Below are 18,918 nucleotides of genomic sequence, written 5' to 3'. Positions count from 1 at the left end.
CTTTTCAGTGAAAGAATTAGGAATTAAAGAGCTCCTACCAACATATAGGATCCAACTTTGCAACCCAAAGATCTCTTATCAGGTGTAAGCTTTGCTTCGGGTGGCAGAGGATATGATCCTTTAACATCTAAAATAGCGGTATGCACATTTTATACACTTCTTTATCTTTCTTTTTTTGCAATTTTTTATGTAGTCATTTTTTAATGATGCTTAATTTTCAGTTTTTTTTTTTCTCCTTTTAAATATGTATAGTCAATCATTCCACTATCTAAGCAATTACAAGACTTCGAGCAATACATAGGAAAGTTGAAAGGAATTGTTGGCGAAGAAAGAACAAACTTCATATTAGCCAAAAGTGTAGTCTTTGTGGTTGCGGGTAGTAATGACATTGCCAATGCCTATTATCTTTCTGGAATTAGGAAAGCCAAATATGATGTTCCTTCTTACACTGATCTTTTGCTCAATTTGTCTTCTACTTTCGTCAAGGTAAGTCAATATTCTTTTGTTTTTCCTTAATTTTTCCCTTATAATTTTTTTGTGAATAAAATATATTAAGGAAAAAAGGAAAGGGGCCTAGCCCCATCTCATGCTTCTTGAAAACCTAAGCAGGGAGAGAAGAAATGGTAAAGGGCATCCCAATTACAATGAGCAGCCTAACAAGTCAAGTGTGATAGGTGATGCTTAAGTTCACTAATAATTGGGGACGCTTTAACCTCAAGTTCACAACCCACATAGATCCCATGTTAACGGGAAGATATTTTATGCATCCAATATATATATTACTCCTCTTATAATATGTTAGTTCGGCACAAGTATGATATATATATATATATATATATATTTTTTTTTTTTTTGAAACTGGAACATTCATCTATTTATAACAAAAGAGAATCATGATACAATGCATTCAAAGCTGGTGGGGGTGAATCCTCCATCCAAAACACATCCTCAACAATATCCCTAGCATGCTGCGCAAGAGCATGAGCTACCCGGTTACCCCCTCTCCTAATACAATTGAAATTTACCCAATGCATCCCACAAACTAAGTGGCGCACATCATCCACCACATTACCTAACAGCGACTGATCAGCCAATGAAGAAAATAAAGCTTTCATAACATTACTATTATCTCCTTCGATCACAAGCTCAAAAAATCCAGCATCAGTGGCGAACTCTACTGCCTTTCTGCACGCTAACAGCTCCGCTTCTTCGCTACTACTCACTGGTGGTCCTCCTGCTGACATCGTTGCCATAACCTCACCCTTATCAAGTATGATATATATATTAAATGCACAACATAATTATTACAAGTTGCCTTACATCTTACCTCATTAATAATTTAACACTTTGTAGGTAGGAAAAATGAGTTGTATACCTTAGACCATGTCCAAAAAATTAATAATTCAAAAAATCAAACACCATATAAATTTAATAACAACATAATATATTACTTAATTCTTTGATGTTAAAATTAATATAGTGGTGGGCATCTTCAGTGGAAAATGATGTTTCTTACAAATATTTGAAGGAACTATATGGAGTTGGAGCACGGAGAATTTGTGTTTTAAGCGTACCACCACTAGGATGTTTGCCATCACAACGAACTTTGGTTGGAAGCTCAGAAGAAGAGTGTGCAAAAGAGCCGAATCAAGCATCGCAAGTGTTCAATGATAAACTTTCCAGGAAGCTGGGTTACCTTAACAACAATCTGCCTAACGCAAAGGTGGTCTATATTGATATCTACAACCCTCTACTTGATATCATAACAAATCCAAAGAAATATGGTAATAAACCTCTTCTTTATTATTTCAAATGGTTTTTTTTTTTTTTTGCCTCTTTTATTTTTAAATATTCTTAATTTCAGGCTTTGAGGTTGCGAATAAAGGTTGCTGTGGCACAGGATCTATAGAGGCATCAGTACTGTGCAACAAATTAACCCCTTTCAGTGCTTTCACTTGCACAGATGACTCCGAGTATGTGTTTTTTGATTGTTATCATCCTACAGAAAAAACATACCAGATTATTGTCGATGGAATCCTTAAAAAATATATCAACAGCTTCCTTTGAGGTTGTTGATTTTCTTCTACTCAAACGTATTAGCCAGACTTTGTATTTTTGTTTCCTCCTATTATTATTGTTACAAAGTTTTGAAAATTTCATAAAGCTTGATCCAATTATGTGAATCAATTTCACTTGTCTTTTATTTCACATCCAATAAGATTTCACAAATTTATAAAGACCCAGTAATATAATTGTTTACCTGGACAAAAGTAATCATCCAAGCAATGTCTCTAAAAATAATTGTTTTAACTACTTAATTGATTATGCAGTGAAATCAATCAGCTTATGTTGATTACCAATTTAAGCAGGTCACCTATATGTAAAGAAATAAAGCATAAGACAATGAACATGCGATATGGTCACATCCAAGTAAGGGGAAGTCACAATGGTCGTCCCCTATAACTATTTTATATGTAAAACTATTAGAGATATGTAAAAGGCACAATTCTAATCCTACTTTGTGTGCAAGACGAATCTCCTACTTGTATTACAAGTTTTTTAAGCATAATTAATGTATGGTTAGTCTAGTATTTAGTCTCCTATATATACTCATGTTATGTTCATTGTAATACAAGATTTGTACTACGTACACTCTTATATATTAAAGATGTAACTCTTAAGGGTTTCCTCCGTGTATGTAAGTCGTTGGGCTGAATCACGTAACGCTCATCGTGTGTTCTTGTGTTCTTTATTTTATGTTTTTGTTTTAGCATCTATTCTAGCATATTCAATATAGTATATATGAAAAATAATATTTAATATAAAAAAAAAAAAAAAAAAAATCATGTGATATGGTAACGAAGTGGAAAATCAATGGAGAACCTCCAAAGGAAAAACCATTAGGGGTGCACCATTACCCCTGACAAAGATATTCGCTACCATAATTGAAGTTTATAATTTGTGACAAACCCTTGGCTCTAGACTCTACTTGGTAGATAAATTTATTGATTTGGCCCCACAATGAGCTTCAGATCAAATCTAAAATCTTCTATTATGAATGTCATCTCATGAACTGCATTTGTCATGACGATAAGTCAAATTGACTGACTCCAAGGACGATTCCAATGGTTTTAGCAATACAGCAAGATATTGGTAAAAATTGATCACCAAATAGCAACAGCATATTGAAAATTATTGAAATTGATCTTTTGAACCAACGGGTTGGTAAAAATTAAGTTTAGGTATTCTTTTTCTTTCTTTGATGTGCATTGCAAAGCTTCTCTTAAACCTCTACTTTAGTCGTGCTTTAAAGTGCCTTACCCATAGTTCAAAGCCCAACTTTGACCTCGGACTATGCTCTCTTGTTTAGTGATAATAATTTTTGGTTGAATTAAACATATAATGCTGTGGTCGACAAAAAAAAATTGCCTAGACAAAAAGTCCCTAAATGAATGTGGATCCAATAAACAAAGGTTGTGTCGGCCAGCTTTGTTTTACCATGCCTATGAATTATGATATTATAATTCTTTGTCAAAACACGAAACGGCCCAACTCATAATTAATTTATCTTTTCAACATCAGATATGTTCTTTATTAAGATTGACCAATCGACGATAATACTAAAACCATTCAACAATTTTTGTCATAAAAAGTATGATCATACTGCTCTTATAAGGATTGTATTAATGTGTTTACCTAAATTGCAAAAAAAATCAGGTATTATAAGCTGCACAAAGAATTTTACTCGTCGTTGGATACGTTAATACTTCTAGTTCATTCTAAATTGACTTCAAAAAAAAAAAAAAAAAAAAAAAAAGTTCATTCGAAATTTCCAAACTTTTTTTTAGGAAAAGATATACAAAACATTGTAAGAGTGCCTTTTTCTCTAGCACTCAAAGCCAAAAATCCTGGGCCAAATAGTTGTAGTTTGGTGGATTGGGATTTGATTTACCACAGCTAAAGGGCTGTTTAAGAATCAAATGGTGCACAGGGCATACTTCCTTCAATACACATAGACTAGCAAACGAGAATATTTGTATTGAACAGCAATCAAAAACAGTAAAAGTAATGCAAAGCAAACAGTAAATGTACAAAGTAATGATTAGGGATCCTCAAATCAATAAGAAATACTTCATTAAATTTTCTTTTTTATGATTACAATGTGCTCACTAAGACGTGATACAAGATTCAAGTAAACTAAAAAATTATAGTCTTAGATGGCTATTCAAGCCTCTTAAGACTTGTAAAGTTTGATTATTTTTGAATTCGAGTATGTGCTATAGTGGCCATTTCTGGGATACCGGAAGATAATTTTACTAATTTCTCTAAGTTTTCTTCTCGACAGAACTTTCTTAATGATTTTGTTGTAATTTTTTCTCTTCCTTTCTTCGCAATCCTTCCCTCCTTTTATAGTGTTATTCTGGAGTCCTAGGGAACTATTGATTCCCCTGTTTTGCCCCCTGAGTACCAGAGCTTGTTTTGTGCCTATCGCTCAGGAGGTTCAGTTTTCCCTGTTCCTCATTCTTTTCTTCCTTTTAGTGATATTTCCTCGAAAGTCCATGGCTGACTATCTATTTTGAAGTGCACTGATGTCACGTTCCTCACGGTTCAGTTTTTGGCCGTCCTTCTTCTTTATTTTTTTTCTCAAATGGGCGGAATCCCACTCTACCGGTTCGAAAGTCCTTTGCTGCTAATCCCATTTTATAACCCTTCATTCTGGTTCCTCGAGGTACCATCCACTTGCGCTGTGAGAGGTCACTCCAGGTTTTCTTCTTTTCTTGCTGGATCTCTGGTACCTGAGAAGGACATATTCATCCTCTGTTTCTTGTGTTCTTTTGGCTTTTCCTTTGAGCTGTCTTAATCCTCTCTTGACTGTGCTACATACCTCGGGGATCCTGAGCCTTTGGCAGCCTTTGAGGATCCTAACTCAGCTTTCTTTTTACGCTAGTATTTTTCCAATCTTCTGATTTAGGCTTCTTTTCTTTTTCTTCTTTCTTTTCTCATAAGCTTCCGGGCTTCTCTTTTTTTCTTTATGTTTTTGGGCTTCAAGCCTTTTGGGCTTATCTTTTCATTTTCTATGGCCCCTTGTGCTTATTTCTTTGGGCTTGGGTGCTATGATTTTTTAGACCTCAACAAATATCAATTTAGTTTCCCATAAAATTCAAAACTTTTTTTAAGGTTTTGGGTGTAACACTTAATCTTATATTATATTGTTTTATATGAAAATAATATTAGCACGTGTTATTACAAGTAAAACTATTTATTATTGTTCATGTTATACACAAATCATGTTTATTTTCTGAATTGTAGTTGAGCATTGTATGAAAATGCATTTATTCTGACTAAAAGCAATTTGTGATACATCAAAATCTTCAGTTTCAACAATTGTGCTCTAGCTAATGTTGCGAACTTGAAACCAGCCACATGACCTCTCGCGTTTAAAATAAAATTTCCAATTCCATTCTACCCATTGATTTGGTTTGTCCATTGTAATAGCATGTTTTAGTATTGGTCTATTTTGATGTAGCATTTCAGAATTACCATTAACTTATTTTAAATGAAAAATTAAATTTTGGCCTCCATTACAAAATTCTATAGCATATTAGATTATCAATTAGAAACTAAATAGTATAGAGTTTTAAAGAAGTTTAGAATATCTTATCACATGGCGAGGAGCCCATAATCTCCACCAACTTTTTTAGATAGAGTTTTTGGAGTTTTATCTTTTATTTCCTTAATGATAATGACTATTTTTAAAGTATTAAACCATTAACTTATGTTACTTGGTAGTGTCCTCTAAACCAAAATTGTCAATTCCAATTTCGTTACAGTAATAACAGCCAAATGTAGTTAGTTAATCAATACGAGTCATTCCTTTGTTCGCCTTAGCCTAAATTTTAGCCTATTCTACTAAATTTTAATCAGCACAATTATTTTAGCCAGTATGTGAACAAAACATTTAATTTTTGCATTGGTTCTTTTTTCTGCTTCTTTTTCTCTCCCCTTTCTTATAATATGAAATTTGAGTTTAATTTCATATTATTGCCGTGAGAATTTTGAGTTATTGATTCATCTTAAAATAAATTTATTGATTTGACATTTTTTTTTTTTTGAGAAATATTGATTTGACATTTGAAGTTTGAAATTTGGCCATACTAGATTAAGGTATCAATTAATCATAAATTATGGGCTCCTTGCTATGTGATAAGGTATTCTAAACCTCTTTAAAAATGTGTACCATTTGGTTTCTAATTGATCATTACATATACTCTAAAATTATGTAATGAAGGCTTACGTTTGTTTATTTTTAATTTAAAATTATATATATAATAAATTAATGGTAATTTCAAAACGTCATGTCAAGACAGATTAACACTAAAACATTCTATTGCAATGGACAAATCTGAACAATGAGTAGAATGAAATTGACAATTTCATTGTTGTTGGTATCAAGCTCGTGATATTAGCTAAAGCACGATTGTTGAGACAGGATTTTGATGTATTACAAATTGCTCTAGTCAAAATAAAGCAAAAGCAGATCCTTAATCCAAAATAAATCACTAGGAATTCCTTTAAACCAAAAAAAAAAAAAAACTTGTTTGCTTACACATTTTTACAAGTTAAAAGAGTCCATAGAGACAACTTGCTTGCACATTTTTACATGTCTAAAACCACATTTGAACCAGAAGATTTACACTGCCCAAGTGGATACTGTCAGATATGACAACCTCTAAACAAAATTATCCTAACACTAACATGACTGCAAAACTAAAAGTTACTACCACAGTACCACCAAAGTGATCACTGGTCACAGCTCCCCCATTCATCACATTTGCAATGAAGTTTAGGCCATTATTAATTTAGGTTTATCAAGCTCGGCTTTGGGCCTGTGTGTGACCCTTCATGGGTCACACACAATTAAAAAAAAAAAAAAAAAAAAAAAAAAAAAAAAAAAACCCTATTCAAAAGCTGTAATACACAATCACCAACACAAATCATAAATAATAACAATCCATGATTAAGAGAAAAAGAAAAAGAAAAAAGAAGGACCAGACCACATGATGAAACTCACACAGTATACACAATCACAAAGCAAGGAAGCACAGCCCTTGGATTAAACACCAACAGCTCCTCCTCATCCACACTGGAGTGGACCCCATCCCCACTTCTTCCAAAGACAGAGTCAAACCCTCCATCCTCCTTGTCCACGTCCTCCGAGTCACACCCGACCCGACCCGCCACAACCCGACAAACCAGCATCGCCCTCTTCACGTTCATGAAGCTGAACTCTTGCTCGATCTCCTCTGGAATCGCCACGTGTGCCTTCCAGCTGGTCGATAGCGTGGAAATCCCGTCCAACTTGGGTGAGAACCCGGACTTAACAATCCCACACACACTACAATATTGCTGGTTACAAATGCCGGAATTCCCGTTAAGTCCCAGATCACACAGAAACGTGGAACAGTGAAACCTCAATAGCTCATTCCCATCAGCTATGCACCTCTCGTCTCGTCTCCTAACGGCGCCGTTTCGCGCAGCTTTAGCTTTGACTGTCTCTCTGTACTCTTCGAACCTCGAGAGTATCTTGGGACTGTTATGGATCTTCAAAATCCGATGAAGTGTCGGGCTCTTATGGTTGTCGGTCCATCCGGTTTTGAATATGATCCGGACGATGTTCTTGCCCGAATCACCGTCAACAAGCTCCGAAACAGCGTGTTTGGTCGCCTGGTGTTGTTCTAGGAACTGGGGTTTAGGGAAGATTTCGCCGCAAGCTGTGCAGGGGAAGATATCGTTTCGGAGAGGAAAGAAAGGGTTGTCAGCGGAGATATCGGATTCTGAGCAAGACCCGGATTTTTTTTTACGTGGAGGATCCGATGAGTGAGTTTCGGGTTGGATGATGAGGGGAACAATGGAATGCTGGGATGATCTGGCGGAAGATAAAGTAGTGGTGGTGATGGGAGTAGGGGGTGTTGTTGTTGTTGTTGGTTGGGTTTGAGTGATGGAGGAGATGTTGGATTTGCAGGAATCGGAAGAGAAAATGCGTTTGAGAAAAGACCAAGAGGAGGAGAGAGCTTTTTTGGGTTTTGAAGGAGAGGAGTGAGAGACACTGAGAGGAGAGACTTTGCGTTTCTTTGAATAAGGGCGTTGGTGATGATCGTCGGCGGTGGTGGTGAAAATGAAGCAACCAAGATGGAGGAGGAGAATGAAGATAGAAAAGAACTTGTTGAGGAATGTTACCACACTTGCCATTGGTGTATGTAGGAGCTTTGAGCTTGAGCTTTGGTCTAGCTAGGCCATCACAGAGAGAGAGGTGTGTGGGTTGAATGATGGAAGGAGAAAGGGAACAGAAGAAAGTGAAGGGAAAAGAAAGGAAGGAATGGAAAAAGGTGACGTAGATGGGGGCTTTAGAAGAATAAAGCTAAAGAAAAGTGTAGTAGGTGTAAGGCAACTTCATGGCATCTCTATGCTTTATTCCATTCTCTTCTATTTCCTGTTTGGTGTCTCTAAATCTAATGTTTTCATTATTTATCGTCCCTGCTTTTAGGATGAGATGAGAAATTCAGTTTCTGTATTATTGTACTATTATATTATCTCTCTCTCTCTCTCTCGGAAATGGCAGTTAATATTAACTTTTAGCCGAAAGAAACGGCCTGTCATTACCTCGTTGAGATGATACCAGTCCTCGAGAGTATAGAGTATGAGTCTTTTTTGAGAGTTAGGAACTTGGACGAGTTATAACTATTTGATTTATTTGGCCTACTCTATATGTAGCTCCTTCTTTCTTTCTTTTTAGAAAGTTTCATTTTTTACACTCACAATAATGTTACAACAATCACATGATACATTATCGGAATTACAGTAAAGGAAATTACCTCGAAAACCAGGGCAAAGGATATTGGCATGTGGATTGTGGAGGTTTTTGAGCTGATCATATGCAGTATCTATTATTATTTTTTGAGAAAGAATGTAATTCAAGTTCCTAGTTATGACAAATACGTGTCTCTGCACGTGCAGGGTTCCTCCTTAATCAGCCGATCCATTTTAATTTGAGTTTTATGAATCATAAAAGTTATTGGTTTGAGTTTGAATTACAATGTTCTCAAACTTGTTTATGAATTGATTTAGCATGCGATGCCATTTCTCTCCCCTTCTCTCAAAGAGAATCAGAATCCAAAGCCTTCTCTTCTGTTCATTTCTTATTTTATTTTGTTGTTTTAGTACTGCTTGAAAGATATGAACAGATAACACATGATATTGTCTGATGTCTCATTCTAGCTTCAACTCTTTTCATCGTATAATTGAAGGCCATACCAAATAGTATACACATGCTGATTGCCGAGTCACAATCTCTTTTTTTGACTGAGCCGAGTCACAATCTTAATATATATAATTTTGGATTTTTCATATAGGAAAAGAAAGTCAAGGAACAGCTTCAGAATGTTAAAGCCATTTTGCACGAGACAGGAAGATTAGGATAACTTTTTTACACGCCACTTATGGTTTTGAGTGTGTTAGAATTATTGAATAATTCTACTGTATTCCGTGCCAATAAATAAACTGTGCATCAGGTCCTTTTTTACAGAATACACATGAGTGTATTAAATGTGTAGTACAATAAATAAAAAGTAGAGGCCCAATGGCCATTAGCCTCAGTTGGCACCCAGGTACCCTTGTGTCCTTATGTTCGGGGTTCTAGCCCCCGCAAAATCACCTAAACTTAAAAAAAAAAAAAAAAAAAAAAAAAAAAAAAAAAAAAAAGAAAAAGGCGCCCCAATGGACTTTACTAACACCTAATATACATTAATAACTCTCGTCTCAAACTCAAGGAGGATAAGAGGCTAACTTGTGTTCATCAACTAATGCATGAAAGGGTCTCGTAGGATGTGACTTAATAGAGATGTATGCAAGTTAATCTTAAAAAGAAACAAAGAGCAACTTAAAAGAATCCTGGAGCTGATGATAGACAATGTTTAGTTAGTTTGTGAAAGACATCATTGTAAGTAACCTGAATAACCTTTCAAGTTATTACGATAAATAGGAGTGGCAGAAAATGTGAAGACATTTAAATCCTTGAGTAGCCAACAAAGTTAAAGGAGTTCAAACGTGGTGTCAACAGGGGCACGATATTTAGCTTCAGCACTTGAGCGGACCATAATACTATAATAGATTGTTTCATACTTTGCCAAGAGATTAGAGATAAGCCAGGAAGGAAGTAGTAGCTAATGGAGGATCATATCTCTTGTTTAACGATAAGAGACCTTAGAAATTGAGTTAACTGAAACCTACTATATTATTTTGTTAAAAAGCATATTATGAATACAATTAGTTTTTCAGAAAAATATTTTAAAGAAATAAATTTATTCCCTTTAGTTGTGACTTTAAAAATGAGTTAAATATCTTAATTTGTAGCTAATGTACAAACCCATTTACAAAACCACATATATCAAAACAATAAACTAAAAATCAGATAAAATAAGGCGAAATCATCCAATCTGACTTAATACAAATGAAATTCTGCAAAATATATATATATATATATATATATTATATAATAATAATAATAATGATGATGATGATAATAATAATAATAATATACAAACATATAAAAGACTTGAAGAACTTACGCATGAAATAAGAAAAAAAAAAAACGGGAGGCTTAGAGAGTCAATTATGTGACAAATTGGCGTGAGGGGACAATGCGACTATTAATGTGAGAGAGAGAGAGAGAGAGAGAGAGAGAGATGATAATTTGGGGGTAGGGACTAGGGAGTGGTAGACTGGATGGTGGGAGGCAAGATACAAGCCCCAATGTGACAAATCTGGTGGCAGGGAAGTAGCGACAGTGATGAAAGGGATTGAAAGAGTAAAGAGAGAAAGGGTGTCAAAGATTGGAGGGTGAAGACATAGGCGACCACTTGACAGATCCAATTAGAAGTGTATATAGGTCGGGTATTGGAGGGTTTTTTGATCCAACCCGAGCATGTCGAGTTGAGAAATTTTTAACCCAACTAAACTCATCACATGTGTAGAGACCAACCCAACCCAACTTACGTGACTCGGTTTGAGTCGATAGATTGCACTTATATGTTTCATGTCATATAAATAATTATACTTTTGTCAATTATTTAATCTATTTTTTAATTAATTATTACAATTCTCATAATATAACTAAATGATATTTCAAATTTCCAAATTTATCAAGAGTAATTCTCAACATACCAAAAATAAATTGAACTAAAAATTTAAACTAAATGTAATAAAAATAAATTTATATATGTGGTGGATTGGGTTAGGTCAAATGAAAAGGCTATCAACTTGAACCCAACCCAACCCAAGGTTTAAAATAAAATTCTAACTCAATCCACAAAAACCAATAGAAGGCATCGGGTTGAGTTGAGTTCGATCAAGTCGGTGGGAAGGACTAAGGACTAAGGAGTTGGTGTTGGTGAAAGAAAGAAAGAGAGTGAATCAAGTTTGGGGAGAGTTAAGGAGTTTTTTTTTTTTTTTTTTTTACAACTTCTAAATATTTTTTTCCCATTCAATCAGAGCAAAAAACATTTTGATAGATCCGTTGATTGAATTTGAGTGGATATTTTCTATTGAACATATTTTCTTAAATTTTCAAATATAAAAAACTCAAAAAAAAAATTCCATCAAAATAAATGAAGTATTAATAGTCTAACAATAAACTTTTTTTTTTTTTTTTTAAAGTTGTCTTTGTTTTTCCAATTTTCATGCTAAAAAAATTATTATTTTTATTTTTTAACAAAATATGGTTAGAGGGGACGATCAATGTGGTTTCCCTACTTGCGAGTAACCATAGTAGTCCATAATTGCTCCTTGACTAAGACCTCATTTTGATAAGATGTAAGTAACAAGTGACTCAAACCTAAGAAGCTTAGTATAATGAAGTCTTGTTAAGTCTCATACTTAACCATTAAGCCACCAATTGCGTCGTTAAATTTCACAATCTTTTACTTATCTCCCACCCCCTACTACTTTAGCTTCTTACTAACATGGGATTGCCACTAATGCGTCCACATCATTGACACGCCAATGGAAGCTTTTTCCCATAGATGCAGGTGCGGTTTGGATAGAGATTAATACGCGTTTGCGTTTGCGTTTTGCGTTGCGTTTTGCTCCCTTTTTATTTTATATTTTTTTCATGCGTTTCAGAGACAAAATTTAGCTAAAACGGCTACTGTTCATGCACTATACATGAACAGTAGCCAAAATTTTTTACTTTTCAACACATCAGTGGGTCTCATGTACTATTTACGGGACCCACGAACTTCACTTTTCAACAACTTTTTCATTAAAAATGGGTCCCACGGTATTATTCACACATTTAAAAATTATTTTACTACAGTATTTTTAGTTTTCAATTTTTAATTTCAACAAAATAAATTCTATCCAAACAGATCCTAAGTACCACTAATTCAGGTAGTCTCAAAACGGAAGGCATGGGGGGCTAAGGAATTTATGATGTCTGTATAAATTATTTTGCATGGTACATACCATTTTCAAGACTTAGCTAACTAGACTTAAAAGCCATGAGTAATTATTGTTTTACACTCATGGAAGTAAAAGTAAAACTTTTCATATAGGCTAGCTAGTGTCCACACTTTCACATGGAGTGTCCACGTTATTTTACACATAATTGTACGAAAAAAATGGACACCGTTAGATGTGATATAATCAAAGCTATCACTAGTGAAGCACATTCATCTTCCTCTCTCTTTAGCTTTATTTACAAGATAAAAAAGCCTGCAATAATTATAATTTAAGGTTGTTAGCTGCTGCTGCATGTTTTTGTTTCACCTTATGAAAGTATGTTAAATTTCTGGAGAAGAAAACTTTATATATATATATATATATATATATATAAATAATATATTAGGAGGATCTAGAAAAATGTATTGAGTTTTATTATTTCAAGGTGGGCTCCTGCTCTACCATTTTTAACGTGATCCACGAACTGATAATGTAGAGTTCTGGCTTTTCTCTCAAAGGTGGGCCAATATGATCTTCTTTTGAGACCATAAAAATCCTGATGATCCCTCCGTGTCTCCCGTTCATTAAACTATTTCACCTGTTTCACGTCCTTATTGTGAAGTAAAAAAAACATTAATTTAGCACATTATTGATATCGACCCTCCATTTTATGTGATTTGACAAGATGATTTACAAACCAATGTTTGCTAATTTCTAATCTTTTTGGATGATTTGAGCAACTTGGAAAAGTGGGGTCTGGACTTGGTTGATTATATGTTGTTTACCCAGTCAGCTAAATTTTGCGGGAAAGAATTCGCAACCTAATTCACACTTTGCGCCAAAACTACGGCTAATTAAGTAGTATCGACTTTTTCTTTTTGTCTCTCTAGGTTTCTCGCACTGGTTAAATTTTTTTTTAATTGAGGAAGTAGATAAAAAAGTTAAAAGTTTGGAGACAAAATTATCATATTCATTAGCGATCTTAATAGTAGAGGAGGATAAAAAATCAAAATAAAATCCGCAACATCTGTTCTTTTTACATCATCCCAAATCAGGTAAAGCAGTAGTGCATTGATTCTCTTCTTGGAATACATGTTTAATTTTTGTGCAGCCATCTAAAATCATTCACAAGATGACTCAAATTAATTTGAACTTTAAAAGCACAGGTGAAAAAGCAAAACACAATTAGGGTATTCGATTCACAATCAAACCAAGCAAAATTGAAAGATAAACCATGGTAGTATTTGGAGTTAGTAAATTATGTGCATTTTTTTTAAAAAAGTTTTATTTGGCATGCACTATATAGTATATAGTATAGGAGCAATACTAGAGACGCATTTTTTTTTTTTCAATTTGTTAAAGTGATAAGTTGCGATTAAAACCAACTTATTTTTGACATGGATCATTATAAGCAAAAGCCGATTTTATTATACACCTGAGTAACAATTGAAAAAAAAACAAATATCTCTTTTACTTGGATTAAGGTTGTAAGGGTAAGATTCCCAAGTCAAACAACGGGCCTTGGGCCCTATACAGAGTCCAACTACAACCAAGGGGAAAATGGGCCGCCAAAACAACTGCTAGCCCAACCCTAATAAGTCCAAACTTATTTAAAAAAGACGTCCAAGGAAGAGTGTCTCCTCGGACGTGCCAAATATGAGCCCAACATGCACCCTACCCATAATGAGGAGTCATTCCAAACAAATATTGGTAGTAAGGATAAGCCTCACAAAGCAGGGAGAAGAACAAGAGCATAGGATGTCTAGGGAGAGGCCTCAACTGCCGCATTAAATGCAAGGAAACTACTTTTCTGGCCACATTAATGTGGAGAGGACAGACGAACAGTGTTACCTTGGCCATTGCAACTCATAGAGAGGTAGGGAGGGTGTCCGATGAGACAGGCACTCAAGTGAAGGTCCAGATAATCAACAAGTGTAGGGCTCTTATGACTTTAAGGAGTCTATATAAGAGAAGGGCATTCCCATGAAGAAGGGATCAGAAAAAAGTGAGAAGAAAGAGTGAAAGATTATATCCTTTAAATAAAAAACAGAGGTGCACCCATATGTCTCCTCGGACTGAGCATCCAGTAGAGATAAAGGAGGTGTTCTTATGTCCAAATCGTTGCCTGGCCTAGAATTAACTAACATTCACTTCGCCAAGTCCTAATTCTGTAACCCGCTCTCTACAAATTCATTATTTAAGGTCCTTTGGGACAGAACCACCTACTTTTGGGCCTGGGCCCCAAAAACTGACCTTACAAAGGTAATGTTTATGGGAAATGCTAATAGATGCTTATAGGGATAATCTATTTAAAGAAAATTTTTATGAGAAAAAAAAATTAATATTTTGAAAACTTTTTTTAATTTCCATGAAAATAGTATCAAAACTTTTCTAAAATGGATTATTAACTATTACTCTATGGGCACCCGTTAGCATGACCCAATGTTTATATATCATTTGAAGTTAGTATGGCGCAATTTTTTTTCTATTTTTGGAAAATAAATTGGGTTGTTTATTACAACTATTAATTAGGCCAAAGGGTTATTGGAATTCAATATTCTTTTATGTATAAGCAACCCAAATGTTGAGTTAATTACCATATGTTTCAGCTAGATTTTCATTTATGATAGAGGTATAATTTTCATTTATAACAATTTAAATTAAAAAAAAAAAGAAAAAAAAGGAAAGATGATTTGGAGATCAGGTATTATATAGACTAATTACTAATTAGTAATTACCATGTTCCTATTAGAAATTTTTTTTCCTTTCATTGGAATTGACTTTGACCACATTGTTGACTCTTCAAGAAGAAGTAAAAGATCAAAAAGTAAAAATGTAGGAGTAAAAGAAGCTCTGGTTCTTTTCTCTTTTTTCTTTTTTGCTGTTGATGAATCTGGCTCTTTTCTCTTATGGGACTCTTTTTTCAAGCTTGTGCTATTTCTCTCTTCATTTTTCACCCCATAGCCATAGGACCACAAGGCTACCAGCCTGCGAAGTGCGACCATATAAGAGAAAGTTGCCGACAAGTTTTGATGGAGTTGATTATTCGGTAGTTGCTTTAGGAAATATAAATAGATAAATAAATCAATCGATAATTGAATAGTCACTAACTCCTACTTTATAGGTAGGTGGCTGTTCAAAAGGGACACATGAATCTTAAATTGAAAGGGCATATTGCGCATAAGGTTAATCATTATTCCATAACGTGGCATTGTATCAACACAATATCTGGAATGTAGGTATACATAATGCCTCAAAGAATAAGAAAGTTATAAGCTTATGTTACGAAAAAACTTCAAGTACATTTCTGCTCACATTTCAATTCTAAATTATTATTTTGCACCAACTGATAGGATGTCACAACTCTAAAATATGGACTTTTAAAAATACTATATATTTCCAAAAGCAATATCCTCTCTTATCTTCCAGATTTGTTGCCTTATATATATATATATATATATATATATATATATATGATCATTTACAAAACAAAAGGGAAGTGCCATTTCGATCAATCTACAGCGACCACAAAATGTATAGTACTATCCAATTACATGGGGACTATATGACCTTGTGGGAACCGGAATGCATGGACACGCTTATAATGATCATTAACATTTTTGATAAGGTGGAAGAAACCACCCAGAAATTCAATCAAGATAAATTTTGATGCTGCTTTCAAAGATGATAAATCCTCCATTGCAGCGGTTGCTAGAGTTTGGAGAGGTGAAGTGGTTTTTGGCTTTTTGCTTGTGCTAAGAGAGTATATTCCAACCTCCCTCTTCAGGCAGAAGCAGAAGCCATTAAATGGGCTTTAAGTTTAGCTAAAAGTACTGATGTAGCTGCTATAATTGTGGAGAGTGACTCCAAAGACTGTGTAGACGCTCTAGCTCCTTCTGGTAATCAGGTTCCTGGAGAATTAGAGGTTTATGCAATGAAATTCTCAACTTGATGTCACTTATTCCTGGCTGTCATGTCGCCTGGATCCTTAGGGGGGCAAATAAAGCAGCTCATTCTCTAGCTAAGTGGTCATTTGTGAATAATGTTTTTGGTTCTTTCGATGTAGGTTTCAGCCCTTCCTGTTTTGAGCTTATCATTACGGAAGAGGTTCTTTTTTCCTCTTTGTAGTTCCTTTGTCTTGTGAATAAAATTTCTTGTTCATCAAAAAAAAAAGGGAGGTTCATTTGTGTGGTTATTGTCGCCTATCCACTAAAATCTTACCCTTGTATGATGTGGGCAATGGTGGCTTTAGGAATTTTTTTTAGAGTAGACACTAAAAAATTTAAATTATACAAAATATAATAAAGCACTAACTTAAATATTTGCTACAATTATAAGTCGAGTCAGTAAGGAGAGTAAAATTGTTGTGATTGTAAAGCCAAATGTAAAGTGAAATTAGAGATTATTTTTATTGAATAGGTTAAATGAACTACAAATTTGAATGTTTAGCGATTTTTATCTTTTTGTTTTATAATAGGCTTTTTGTTGAATAATTAGATCACTTGTTGTTGTTTGGTCTTATCTTGCTTTTGTTTGGTTTATGTTTGTTGTTATTTAGGCTAATATTTATTGTTGTTATTTAAGGTTTTTTTTTTTAAAAAAATTTATAAAAGGGATTAAAGATTATGTTTGGGGAGGCAAAATTAACTTTGGACTAATGTTACATCCACCATATTTTTTTAATAAATCTTATGCAAAAAGTTGTTATTAGTGGGTAAAAAAATAATGTCAGTATTAAGCCCAAATTGGAATCAATAACAGCTTACTACATTGGATTTGTTGTAAAATTATTGTAAAAATGTTATGAATGTAGCATTATTCTTATTTTTGTTGAACCCAACTTTTTGTAATTCTCAAGTCAGGATGTTCAACATTTTTATTAGGGTGGTCACAATAGGTTAGTTTAACATATAATTTTTTTTGACAAGTGTATATATGTAATTTTGTGCAAGTTAGGGTGGTCCTGTGACCACCTTGGCTTGCATGTAGAGCCGCTAGTTAGGAATGGCAACAGGTCGGGTTCAGGGCGAGCCGCTAGTTAGGAATGGCAACAGGTCAGGTTCAGGGCGAGTTTCTTAATGCCCGAACCCAACCCGCAGGCTAGTACCCGTTACCCGAACTTGGCCCGTTTAATAAATGGGTTTTTTTTTGTTGCACCCAAACCCCCCCCTCCCCCTCGGTTGGGCCCCACCCTAAAATCACAAACACAGAAATCAATACAAACCCAAAATCACAAATCACAGAATATACATGTAACGAACCCAAAAATAAATAAAAATAGTCATAGCATTTTCTTGCCATCCAAACAGATGCCAAGACATAACAAACTAATCTGTACAAAAAATAATAAAAAATAAAAAATCCAACAAATCCCAGAAATTGCAAACCCATAAATAAAATTAGCAAATATGAAAATCCCACCAATAAAACACAACAACAACAACAAAAAACCCCGACAAATTTGGCTTGTCGGCGGCGAGGATTTGGGATGATTTGTTGGTGAAGAATTTTTTTTCTTGGATTTTTTTTTTTCTAGGCTTGGTTGTGGTTGTGGTGGTTTGGGTGAGTTGTGTGGTGGGATGATAGCATGTTGGCAGGGGAATAGAAATCAATCAAAACACAATAAGAGTGAGAGTGAGGGTGAGGGTGAGAGGCGAGTTGGCCTTGATGGCGAAGTGGAGGGAGGGCTTAAGGGGGTGGCCAGCGGTAGATTGAGAGAGTGAGAGTGAGGGTGGGTCGATGAGAGTGAGAGCTTGAGCTTGAGGGGCAGCGAGAGTGAGAGCAGAGAGCTTGAGGGGCGACAGAGTGAAAGCAGAGAGCTTGAGAGTGAGAGATTGATTAGGTTTATGGTTTGTAAGAAGGTATATATAGAGAGCTAGGGCATTTTAGTAATTTAATTATAATTGGGTTGGGTTTGGGGTAGGTATCACTAAAACCCGCACCCAACCCGAACCCGTTTCGGGTTTTATTTTTAAAACCCAAACCCGACCCTATTGTTTCGCAGGTCAGGTTGAGTCGAGCTAGGTACCCGGGGGTTGGGTTTAATTTGCCATCCCTAATGCCAGTGGACATGGGATCATTTGAAAAATAATAAGGTTTGCCACTAGTTGAACTTACAATTTTTGGACTCACATGTGTGATGGGTGACAAAGGCTTTGTACCACTAATCCACATCCCTGATAAATATCATTAAGATATTTTTTTTTACTTTAGTCTGTTTGGAATTCACTTATTTTGCTAAAATTGAAAATTTTTTACTGAAAATACTATAGATAAAGGTAAAAGTTAGTTGAAATAGTACAGTGGAACCCATGAATAGTATCAAAAAATGTAATAGGACCCATGAATAGTAACAAAAATAAATTGAATAGTAAAATAAATTAGAAAAAATAATTTTGCCAAACAAACACTAGTTACCTTTTC

At 34.7% G+C, this 18,918-nt stretch overlaps 1 protein-coding gene and 1 pseudogene across 1 annotated transcript; one reads left to right on the top strand and one right to left on the bottom strand.

The window, feature by feature from the left end:
• The window catches only part of LOC126688499 (GDSL esterase/lipase EXL3-like), a 31,742-nt pseudogene extending 29,675 nt beyond the window's left edge, over nt 1-2,067 (top strand).
• A 4,931-nt stretch (nt 2,068-6,998) lies between these two features.
• On the bottom strand, nt 6,999-8,518 carry LOC126688481 (uncharacterized). The gene has a single exon (XM_050383188.1). It carries the CDS (start codon nt 8,248-8,250, stop codon nt 7,069-7,071), a length of 1,182 nt encoding a protein of 393 aa, XP_050239145.1. The 5' UTR covers nt 8,251-8,518; the 3' UTR covers nt 6,999-7,068.
• Between the last annotated feature and the right edge of the window lie 10,400 nt (nt 8,519-18,918).

This window comes from Quercus robur, chromosome 1 (assembly GCF_932294415.1).
Source record: "Quercus robur chromosome 1, dhQueRobu3.1, whole genome shotgun sequence".
Taxonomy (NCBI): Eukaryota; Viridiplantae; Streptophyta; class Magnoliopsida; order Fagales; family Fagaceae; genus Quercus; species Quercus robur.
Note: the sequence above shows the minus strand (reverse complement) of the source record. Positions and strands in the feature narration are given on the sequence as shown.

What these genes read in the sequence shown, in the direction of transcription:
- LOC126688481 (XM_050383188.1), bottom strand. Translation starts at nt 8,250, where the DNA reads ATGGCAAGTGTGGTAACATTCCTCAACAAGTTCTTTTCTATCTTCATT.